Source organism: Pseudophryne corroboree, chromosome 7 (assembly GCF_028390025.1).
Source record: "Pseudophryne corroboree isolate aPseCor3 chromosome 7, aPseCor3.hap2, whole genome shotgun sequence".
In the NCBI taxonomy this organism is placed as follows: Eukaryota; Metazoa; Chordata; class Amphibia; order Anura; family Myobatrachidae; genus Pseudophryne; species Pseudophryne corroboree.
Window position 1 is genome coordinate 116300826 of NC_086450.1, and position 12762 is coordinate 116313587.

Genomic DNA, 12762 nt, shown 5'->3' on the forward strand with positions numbered 1-12762 from the left:
GGATACGGTCGGCCTGCCTATTTATGCCCCACACACAATACAATTCAATGGTCCCTACAATCTCATTGTTCATTGGACACAGGAATTCGGCTTCGCATTATAACAAAAGGTCATAGGTTGATTCATACAGGTGGGCTGTGACTGTTTCCAACTGTTCAGGTGGGTGGGATACTGGGTTTCCCGCCGCATGACTAAGTAAGAACAAATAATAGTAAATGGACATAAACTTCTTATGTCCATAACTATTCGCACGAGCGACTAATCCGCTCCAAACCAACACCGGAATATTGCTATTTAAATACTCTTCCGATGGGTACCAAACACTACTGTATGACCCCTGTTAGACCCTTCGTACAATACAAAGAGGGATCTCTCTGTTCAGGAACATGCTATGTTAACTAAACTTTCAGAATCTATCAAAGGGACCATGATCTACAAAATACATTATTAGTGAAAATATGTAACGAATGAGTCGCACGCTACGATTACATAAACTCTACCGTAAATACGCATACCGTGCGCCTGCGGGTGCCCGCGACTGTGAGTATGTGCACGTACGGGAGAGCGTACGCATGCGCAGTGCGGACCAGTATGAGGTGCAAATATGGCAGTGTGTGTAGAGATATTTTTCTGACTTTGACAAGGCGTAGCCAGAACGGGCCTATGTTTATGTGGAGGCCTGGAGCTAAAGCTCTGTCCGCCCCATTGTTAATCTGGACCTGATTAATACAGTTGGGAGTGAAATGTGAAGTAAAACATTGTCTTACATTTCACATACATTTTGCTGCAGTTTACATGTCAACCTACTGTACCTACCCGAGATGGCATTAGTAGAACAGGTACTGTAGGCAATACGTAACCCAAATGGCAAGAATGGAGGATGATGTACTCACAAAAGGATTTGCCATTAATGATTTAAAAGCAACAAAAGGCGAATAGTATATAATGACATCAAGCTACAAATGCATCATGCGTCTACACATGAAGTACTCTATTATGCTGTGTGAAATAGGGGAACAGTCAGTCGTCCCTTTAAAGTATTTGTTTGCTCCATCTTTTTAATGCAGTCCTCATAAATCTCCCCCATTATATACTACCCATTAATCTTTTTAGCATGTGTGAATGGTTTAGCTCTAAAAATATATTATAGTAATCAGCGATGCCACAAACACTTACATGTAAAACATTTAATCCCAAACATTTGGGAGGTACATGTTACCATAAGAAACATCTTATTGTAAGTGTGATCATTTTAACATCTCATATATTGTTTTTAAATTAAGTTACTCTTTCAAAAGTAACAATTTTGTAGTTATAAAAGACTTACCTCAGATGAAGTGACATCACATTTAGCACAGCTAGCCACCGTCTTAAGCAGTAAATATGTACAGTCCATTCCTGCTGCCAGGCAACTGCTAACTAACTGTCCTGCCCCAAGCAATGATCTACAGGTATTCTACCCAGGCTGATTGCATCACAACTGCTATTTATGATGTAAGGCATCACATGATCAGCCTAGAAATAACTGCCACTTCTGGTGAATAGAGAGCAACAGTATACAGTGGGTGGTATTCAATTCTTTCCCCCTTCCATACCCATTTTGTTTCTGCTGATGGGTGTGGTATCATCATTTCAGCTCGCTACCCCTGGGGTAGAGAGGCGCCCAACCCTATACACAGTTAAACCTGATTACTCTAGGCGTGATATGCATGATAACAGGGATCACTCTAGAAAAGAGATTGGGCATGATATATAATTTGAATACCACCCAGTATGTTTGCTTAACACTTTTTATATTGTACAGTTATGGCTCTCATACATCAGCAACTTATTGCTGCTATTTGGTGTCCCCCCAGGGGCCGGATAGGGGAATTGGGATCATTAAACATGTTAAAAAATCCTGATTCTCTGACTCCAACCATTTTTTAACAAATCCCCCTAATACCCCTAGAGATCGTCAATAATTGATGGCTGGCTGTGCTGTTGGATTGAGGAATTTTGGAAACGGGGCTGTTGATGTATGGGGACCATTACTATATCAATAATATATAGTGACCCATACTTCAGTTTAATTTTCATGGATTATATGTAGTTGTAAATGGAATTTCAATTAATAAAAATGAACAGATTAGAAGTGAGTTCACATTTGATCATTTTTCTACTTGGCCAACAAGTAAAATCTGTATTTTCATTATACTGTATTGAAAAATGATTGCCTGATGGTGAATTAATCAAAGTGTCAAACTATATTTTCACAACATTTTACATACTGTAGATTATATAGTACAGTATGTAGACCTAAATTAGACATACCCTCATATCAACCTGTAACATTTAGGTGGTAGTACCGCAACTCTATTTTTGTAACTACAGTACAACAGTCTGGACTTTTATAAAAATGTCAAAATACCAAAATAAAAGTGTACACTCTCCTTCACTCTCATTATAGTAAATAGAATATAGTAAGTAAGTAGTAAGGACATTTTAACATTGTTGCATCTCCTGTCTTAATTAGGTTCCTAAGCAGACAAAAAAACAGGAGTCTACTTCGTTTCCAAGCTACTCCATATTATAAGTATTTGGGTGAGAGAGAAAACATTTGGATTATATATGCTTCTGTAGTCTCCACCTATGCCTACAATGGATTTGTTCTGACAATTATCACAAATATCAGACAAGAGACATGATTTGGCTATTGGTGCAAATACATTATCTGATCATGCCCCCACTTGATGTGTAGTGTACTACTGTATATGACCCTTCTAAGCCAAAATAGACAATGGAAGCTTCTCTCATACTGTACATGGCCATTTCAACTTATTTTAAAAATATGTTAGAGGAAACTTGGGAGAGCTTATATATTAATCAATAAACAACATTTAGATTTTCTACCCTTGTGCTTGAACCTTCAGACATTGGAATAGGGACAAATGTGAACTTTTCAGTCTGGTAGATAAGCAGGAATTTGTAGATACTATCTCTTGTGATACTGTATGCTGTTACAGGATTTGTTTCCAGGCCTGATAAATAACATCTGAACCTGTGGTCCCTTTTTTGTGGTTGAAGTGTGGTGACAGTTTAATTGTCCTGTAGCTTAGGGTGTGTCTTGTTAGTGTATAATGGGTGGATGGCTTTAGATCAGCCGTTTTGTTCCCTGATTGTACCTCCCTCCCAGTCTGACGGCTTTATTAGTTGGTAATAAAGAACAGCCGTTCAGCAGCCATCTTTCTGCGCTGTGAGCTGAGTTCCCCTTAAATACACTAGCTGATTTTACCCTACCGGGGTCAGCAGCTCCACCATTGTATGTGTTATACCCATTTTACACCGCATTCTCATGTCCAGGCCAGATATTGAACACGGGTTTCAAGCCATGTCAAAACAGCTTGAAACCTGTCGACACCGATGGCTGGCCCCTGAGATATTGCTGGGTCATACCTCTGCCGGTGCATGGAGATGACGTCATCTCCAAGCAACCTGAATGTGGCTCTATCTATGCAGTGAAAGGGACCCGGGCGGACGACCCAGGTTACCTGTTCACATTGCCTGTAACCTGGGCCCCTCCCAGACTAACCCGGGTAAAAATGTGGGTTGGATATCCGGGTCACTGGTCCTGGTTTAACCCCTATACACCAAGCCGTGACGGGTTAACCCGTCAATAAACCGGGTTAAAGCGGTGGTGTAAAAGGTGTATTATTGGTACTGTATGGAAGTAACTGCTTGTTAAGCATTATGAGGGACAGGGGAAGGGGTCTGATAAGAAAATAAATGTGGGAAGGACTGAGGACATGTGGGGGTTTCTGATGGGCATTACAAGTAGGGCCGGATTAAGTACTAAATGGGCCCGGGGCTGAAAATGTTCAAGGGCCTACAGATGTGTCCTCTTTGTGTTGCGGCATGTTGCTCATATCATAGTGGGCTGTACGCTATGTGTACGCCCTGCTATGCCATTCAGTTAAATGGGAGCTGTGTGCTCATCCACCCTTCTCCCACTGATTCCTGCAGGAGCCAGCAACTATGTGAACGGAAGCGGCATGCTGTGCTGCGTACACATCACAGTGCCGTTACAGCAAGCTGCTATACGCAGAAGGCTGTAACAGGACACATCTGTATGCTGAGAAAGAGAGGAGCTGTGACCCGTGCTGTGTGGGTGTGGCTAGAGCCAGGTGGGTGTTTACCTTCCCTACATAATAGATGCACTGTCTCCCTAAATACATAATTTTGTGAGAAAACTTGAAATGCAATTGTAATACTTATGATTTATGGATGACCATGTGGCCAGCTAGGCAGCTGGCCTTTATCATGATGCCATGACACATGTCCTATTTTTATCTGGCCCTGATTACAAGGCACATGAGGCCGTCTGGCATGTGGGGGAAGGTTTGATGTGCATATAAATGGCACGTTGGGAGGTTGGGAGGCATGTGATAAGATCTGATCGGCATTATACGGGGCATGAAAGGAGGTCTGAGAGCCATATAAATAGCTAAAATTTGCCAAGGTTCTAGGTCACCGCATTACGAGAAAGGTTGGGAACCACTGCTTTAAGCTCTCTGAATCTGATGTAAGACGATGCACAAAAGCTTTGTTGACTTTTTGTGGAAAGATAAAATATGTAGGATATCTAATAATAAGATGCATGCTTATAAAGTTACAGAAACACATCTGTTTTTCACATTTGGCATTATTTAAAGTCATTATAGAATGGTTCAGTAACAATGAATGTAAAACTGCAGTTTGAAAAATCTTAAAATGTTACACAATTCTTCCCAGCAGCACACCTACATCCTTCCAAATTACATTTCCACTCCCACCTCCCTCCAATGCAAGTGCCGCAGCTTTACTGCACTAGGCTACGTATCAGTAGGTTTAAATAGCAACACAAGGCCATATTGTGATCCCCTGTGAGGCCACACAGTTTTCCCTCAGGCCTTATTTTTATAGCTTATATCTGAAAGGCATTGCTAGTCAAAAATGATTTAGTATTTTGATCAGCTAAATGACAAATACTAATTTTGGACCCCATGCATTACAGATGTATTGGGGCAAATGTCCTGTTCCCCCGATGGCCAGGTGTGGAAATCAAGGATATTACATTTTTTAAAAAAATATGATTTCCTGAACAAATTTTTAACATGTTTTATTTCCCCGATTTCCCAATAGATCAGCGATCATCACTGGCTGCCGATTAACTGATCTGGTCGGTGGATTGGCGATGCTATCAGATTGGGGAAACAGGCCACCTGATGTTAGGGGGACATCACTATACTCTCGGTTTCAGATATATTTGGCAGCAAGCTGTTACTTCAACCCTATATTTAGGGGCATATTCATCATCCTTTAATTGTCACAAATTCCCATGGGATGTAGAAATTGTGACATTCATCAAATTCCGAAAAAACATTTTTTTCGGAGTATGAACGTGAAACTGTTCACCACCCTGAGCTGGCAAACAGCTCCCGAATATCTTCACAAATTGCCATTTACACAAGATCTCTGCAGCCGGGAAGCCCAGGAATTAAGGTGCCAGCGGTGGAAGCCGGTGTCCTGGCAATAACATGCCGTGGGGGGTGCCGGCAGCCGCAGCTGTAAGGGGCTGACCCGGCTGTATAGTTATGGTAAAGTGACGAGGGGTGGTGGGGGAACTCCGTTGCCTCTGTTGGCAATAAGGAACCGCTGGGGAGGGGGGCCGCGGCTGCAGTCAGACAGACCCGGCAGTAAGGAGAAAAATATCACTTTACGAAAAACTGTCTCCGCAAAAGGAGCAGTTTTTCTAAAGTGATGAAATGGAAGATTTTGAGAATTTAAAACTAAAAATTCTCAGTTCCCCATTTTTTTTTAATGATGAATAGACCCCTTTAACGTTTATAGATCAGACATTTTTATTACAGACATGATAGAACAAATAACACATATTTCCCAAAGCAGCAGATATTGCCCTTATTTATCAATGAGTGATAAATTTCACTGTAAATGATAAATTGCACCAGCCAATCAGCTGCTAACTTCCATGTCACAGGCTGTGTTTGAAAAATGACAGGAGCTGGTTGGCTGGTGCAATTTATCACTCACAGTGAAATTGCTCATTCATTGATAAATAAGGGCATTAAAGTAAGATATTTACATAAAGATTTAATGCCCTTATTTATCAATGAGTGATAAATTTCACTGTGAGTGATAAATTGCACAAGCCAGTCAGCTCCTGCCTGCCATGTTACAGACTGTGTTTGAAAAATGACAGAAGCGGATTGGCTGGTGCAATTTATCACTCACAGTGAAATGTATCAGTCATTGATAAATAAGGGCATATGTTACATAAATATAGAAAAGTTCTGGGTCAAGTCACTAAATGCATGGCAGAAAGATCTGGGGCAAATATAGGGACAAACCCAACATTCTGATAGGAAAAGCCTTCAATGCTGCCTCTCCTTAAGAACTACAGAGACGGGTAGAAATATAAATCCTTGCAAGCTGATTAGATACAATGCGAGTTGTCATGCTGCAGGAAAACTCTGGTAAAAGGTTCTACACTTTAGATACTAGGGTAAATTTACAAGGTGGGAGTGTTTTAGAACTGGTGATGTTGCACATACAGTAGCAACCAATCAGATTCTATTATCTTCTAGAAGCAGTTAGAATACATATTAAGTACTGTAGAATCTGATTGGTTGCTGTGAGCAACATCACCGGTTCTAAAAAACTCCCACCTTAGTAAATTTACCCTCTCATGGACCTCATTCAGCAAGGATTGCAGTTGCTGCAATAAAATAGTTGCTGCTAAAAACCAGTTGCTGCGATCAAATAGTTGCTGCCCAGAAATTGATAAAAAAAAGCCCATAGCAGAATTCGGGAATGCATCGCAATATGCAGCTATTCGCAGATCCATACGCAATAACTGGAACATCAAAGATTTTTTTCCATCTGCGCCAGGCGAGGTCATCCACAATTTTGGCGACGCAAGAGGCTGGAAATTGTCATCCCTGACGTCAGAGGTCCTCCTTAAAAACACCTGCATATACCTGCATTTTTTCAGACACACCCAGAAAACAGCAGGTTTCCGTCCAGAAATGCTGGCTTCCTGTCAGTCAAACAGCGGCTGCATTGCGATTACAATCTGCACATATTTTTTGTTGCTATTTCTCCCCGCACGTACGTAATGAAAACATTGCGCATGCACAGTCGTTCGATAATCGGCCGGATTGCGATTCGCAAATTTTGCAATCCAACCTGAATAAGGTCCATTGTTTTGAAATTTACCAAAAGCTTCCATTGTATTGTTACTATGTGATGTTGACTGGAAGGAAACTTTTCTGATCTATAATATTGTCTTTACCATAATCATTATTTTCTTTGTTGCCAAAAGAGACGTTTACTATGAAACTGCCTTTACTCTAAACCTCCCTATTCCAGTGATTAAAAGCTGAGATGTTAAAGGTTATTTAGATGGGTGTGTAACACGTTACCGGCGGCAGGGATCCCGGTGGTCGGGATAGTGAGGGGACGGGATGTAGGTGGAGGTATTGTAACCCCGCCGGTCACATAACTACGTCCCATTTAGTTAGACAGGAGTAGGATTTCTATTAACATGGAAAGATTAAATTCTAATAAATAATTATAATAAATATTTATAATAAAATGTGAATATGTGGAATCACTAATAACTCACTACGTCAGTGGTTGTTTTACAATATTGGAAAATCTGGCCACTCTCAGAGACATGAGAAAATATATACTTTATGTCACTTGTTACCTATGTTTTGTTTAGCCTGTACTTTCTTTTTATGTTTATTACGCAATGTTACCAATTTTCTTTGCTTTGGGACTATTTGTTTACTATAACAATCGTAACCTCATGAAGCCATGTTGTATATTCTTAATAATTGTTTAATCAGCACATCCATTTACTGTATGTCTAATAGTAGCTGTTCTGTAATGTCTATGTAATACTGTCAATCTATGGAACATTGTAAAACTTGATATAAAATAGATTGGGAAGAAAAAGTGATTTTCTTAAGTTGATCAATCAGCTGGTCACTGCCAATTAAATGTTGAGAAATGTAGAGAGAATGTAACTACTGGATAACAAAATAATGTACAGAGTTGCAGAGAGGGGGAGTTGGTACAAAGCACCTATCACAGACCTGTCAGTGAGGCATATCCATGTCCCAGAATTGTGAGCCACAACTCAGGATGATGTGGCCTCAACTTCTACATATAGCACCATTTGTATTCACAACTGGTAGTGGCCATGTCCCCACACACCTGGCATGCCACCACAGCAATGGGGCCTGAGAGATCTCAGTATAAATATATAAATATATATAAATTTTTCTGTACATACTGTACACCGTGTGTATATATATATATATATATATATATATATATACACTGCTCAAAAAAATAAAGGGAACACTAGAATAACACATCCTAGATCTGAGTGAATGAAATATTCTTATTAAATACTTTGTTCTTTACATAGTTGAATGTGCTGACAACAAAATCACACAAAAATTATCAATGGAAATCAAATTTATTAACCCATGGAGGTCTGGATTTGGAGTCACCCTCAATATTAAAGTGGAAAAACACACTACAGGCTGATCCAACTTTGATGTAATGTCTTTAAAACAGGTCAAAATGAGGCTCAGTAGTGTGTGTGGCCTCCATGTGCCTGTATGACCTCCCTACAACGCCTGGGCATGCTCCTGATGAGATGGCGGATGGTCTCCTGAGGCATCTCCTCCCAGACCTGGACTAAAGCATCCACCAACTCCTGGACAGTCTGTGGTGCAACGTGGCTTTGGTCGATGAAGTGAGACATGATGTCCCAGATGTGCTCAATTGGATTCAGGTCTGGGGAACGGGCGGGCCAGTCCATAACATCAATGCCTTCGTCTTGTAGGAACTGCTGACACACTCCAGCCACATGAGGTCTAGCATTGTCTTGCATTAGGAGGAACCGAGGGCCAACCGCACCAGCATATGGTCTCACAAGGGGTCTGAGGATCTCATCTCGGTACCTAATGGCAGTCAGGCTACCTCTGGCGAGCACATGGAGGGCTGTGTGGACCCCAAAGAAATGCCACCCCACACCATTACTGACCCACTGCCAAACCGGTCATGCTGGAGGATGTTGCAGGCAGCAGAACATTCTCCTTGGCATCTCCAGACTCTGTGACGTCTGTCACATGTGCTCAGTGAGAACCTGCTTTCATCTGTGAAGAGCACAGGGCGCCAGTGGCGAATTTGCCAATCTTAGTGTTCTCTGGCGAATGCCAAACGTCCTGCACGGTGTTGGGCTGTAAGCACAACCCCCACCTGTGGACGTCGGGCCCTTATACCACCCTCATGGAGTCTGTTTCTGATCATTTGAGTAGACACATGCACATTTGTGGCTTGCTGGAGGTCATTTTGCAGGGCTCTGGCAGTGTTCCTCCTGTTCCTCCTTGCACAAAGGCGGAGGTAGCGGTCCTGCTGCTGGGTTGTTGCCCTCCTACGGCCTCCTCCACATCTCCTGATGTACTGGCTTGTCTCCTGGTAGCGTCTCCATGCTCTGGACACTACGCTGACAGACACAGCAAACCTTCTTGCCACAGCTCGCATTGATGTGCCATCCTGGATGAGCTGCACTACCTGAGCCACTTGTGTGGGTTGTAGGGAGGTCATACAGGCACGTGGAGGCCACACACACTACTGAGCCTCATTTTGACTTGTTTTAAGGACATTACATCAAAGTTGGATCAGCCTGTAGTGTGTTTTTCCACTTTAATATTGAGGGTGACTCCAAATCCAGACCTCCATGGGTTAATAAATTTGCTTTCCATTGATAATTTTTGTGTGATTTTGTTGTCAGCACATTCAACTATGTAAAGAACAAAGTATTTAATAAGAATATTTCATTCATTCAGATCCAGGATGTGTTATTTTAGTGTTCCCTTTATTTTTTAGAGCAGTGAATATATATATATATATATATATATATATATATAGTGTACAATACCCTGCTTCTGCACTAATAAAATTATTTAAATGTGTGAATTATACTCACTAAGTTCCCTGTTAGTCAGAACTGAAACAAAAACCAAATACAACAATAGTGAGTAGGCGCCTCAATGTTGAAGGTGTGCTTAGGCTTGAAATCATTAGTTCCCCAACACGTCTAGCGGAATATGGCTCCTTAGAATCTATTTAGATAGATACAGTACTGAATGTTCCAATTTTTCATATTTATTAAAAGTCTTTTTTCGCATAAAAACATACACACAATAAACATGATAAAGCAGAGTTCATGTTTTGACAGAAAATCTTTCTCCCAAGTTCTTGCTAGGAAGATCAGGGATCACAATCATTTTGTCTCTTGCCAAGACTTCATCAGGGGTATATCTTCAGATGAAAATAATCTGAGCATCAGTTGTGGAAGTATATCTAATACGAACACTTTGATCCGATTAATGAGACATGAGATTCTTTCTCCATATCATTATAACCTGACTTTTTATTTGGTATGCAAAGATAAATCAGACAATTGGTCAAACTGGTAGAGGAGAGTTTCAAGAGTGGGTTCTACCCCTATTGATAGCCTGCAGTGCTCCTCTAGTGGTCTCCAAATGATCTGATGTGTGTGTATATATATATATATATATATATATATATATACTGTAGATAGATAGATAGATAGATAATAGCGGGGTTAACGGCAGCACTCAACAGGCTTACTCAGAGGATTTTTAAAGCTGTGTCATTATATTCAGCCATTCGGCCGACATGTTTCGGGGATGCTCCCCGTCCTCAGGGCCAGACAATAGTGAGACACTTTAACAAACACCCAACATATATAACAAACACCAATGGACATTAGTAGCTAATCATACTCACCTGTTCCACGGCGCGACCGCCCGCCAGCGAACACCGCCCGCTTCCGCGTCACAGTCCTATGACATACAGGCGCGCCGTGCAACAGGGACATCACCATGGAGACCATCATTGCGTACTTCCAACAGTATCCATGGGCTAAAGCTGCATAACATATACCACAAAGGACATTAATACACAAATGACAATTACTAATAAAATGACATGAGAATATGATGGAACTTAATGAAATAAGATGGAAAGTCATCACAGAGAATATCCACAAGAAATATGTAATCTAGATTATAAATTACTAATAATACTAGTCATGTCAATTTAATATAATGTAAAAGTCTGACAATTAATCAGTATATATTAACTAATGGATGCCCCTACTTCAAAGATCAGAGTCATAAAAAGCATTGCAATATCTAGATTCTCATTAAGGCCCCTCGGGGACAGCGTGCCCAATGCGTATAGCCACCTAGATTCTTTTTTGCAATAGAGTCCTAGCTCTGCTCCCTCCTCTCACGTGAGGATGGCACGTGATCTATCAAAATAGCTCAAATACTTGCTACATGGTTAGCTGTCAAACAGTGACATGCAAAGGGGTTATCACTGGTGCCCTTCTCATGTGCTTTTTTAATCACACTACTATGTAAGGCCATCCTCTCACGGAGCTGCCGTATGGTCTTGCCCACATATGCAAGACCATACAGCAATTCTGTGAGAGGATGGCCTTACATAGTAGTTTGATGGAAGGGCTAGGACCCTATTACAAAAAGGGGTATGGTATTGAAAGTCGACAGTAACTAGGTCGACAATGTCTAGGTCGACCACTATTGGTCGACAGTAACTAGGTCGACATGGTGTCTAGGTCGACAGGGTCTTTAGGTCGACATGTTCTAGGTCGACAGGTCAAAAGGTCGACATGAGTTTTTAATGTTATTTTGGTGTCGTTTTCTTCGTAGAGTGACCGGGAACCCCAATTAGTGCACTGCGTCCCCTCGCATGGCTCGCTTCGCTCGCCATGCTTCGGGCATGGTGCCTTCGCTCCGCTACCGCTTCGCTCGGCACAGATTACCGTTCCAATCGTAGTCCACGTGGATCGTTAAGTATGAAAAGGTTCAAAAAAAGAAAAAAATTGTGAAAACTCATGTCGACCTTTTGACCTGTCGACCTAGAACATGTCGACCTAAAGACCCTGTTGACCTAGACACCCTGTCGACCTAGTTACTGTCGACCAATAGTGGTCGACCTAGACATTGTCGACCTAGTTACTGTCGACTTTCAATCCGGATCCCTACAAAAAGATAAGATTAGATAATAGGAAGATAATAGGAAGCAGCGCGTTGTGGTTAATGGATCTTTTTCAACTTGGACTGAAGTGCTAAGTGGTGTGCCGCAAGGCTCAGTATTAGGACCGCTATTCAATATTTTCATTAACGACCTAACAGAAGGTCTAGAGAGCATGGTGTCAATTTTTGCAGATGATACTAAACTGTGTAAGGCTATAAATACAGAGGAGGATGCCGAGTCTCTTCAGAATGACTTAGTTAAATTAGAAGCATGGGCAGCCAAATGGAGAATGCGCTTCAACACAGACAAGTGTAAGGTAATGCACTGTGGTAACAAGAACATAAATTACACCTACCTACTAAATGGGGTAAAATTAGGGGTTTCTGTACTGGAAAAGGACTTAGGTGTCCTCATAGATAGCAAGCTAATCAGTAGTACCCAAAGTAGGACTGCAGCAAAGAAGGCTAATAAGATATTAGCATGCATAAAACGGGGTATTGATGCTAGGGACGAGAGTATTATACTCCCGTTATATAAATCACTAGTGAGGCCACACCTTGAATACTGTGTCAATTCTGGGCACCGTACTACAAAAAGGATATCCTGGAGCTTGAA

The 12762-nt window shown here is 41.4% G+C and overlaps 1 protein-coding gene across 4 annotated transcripts in view; it reads right to left on the reverse strand.

The window, feature by feature from the left end:
* CERS6 (ceramide synthase 6) overlaps window positions 1-12762 on the reverse strand; it is a 694449-nt gene that overhangs the window by 453578 nt on the left and 228109 nt on the right. The window contains exon 1 of one of the 4 annotated variants that reach the window (XM_063933581.1): window positions 1328-1424. The exons of the other annotated variants lie outside the window; for them this stretch is intronic. Within the exon in view, the coding sequence (XP_063789651.1) occupies window positions 1328-1344 (17 nt within the window). The 5' untranslated portion in view covers window positions 1345-1424. Of the gene's footprint in view, window positions 1-1327; window positions 1425-12762 lie in introns of those variants that run through there. 4 annotated transcript variants of the gene reach the window in all.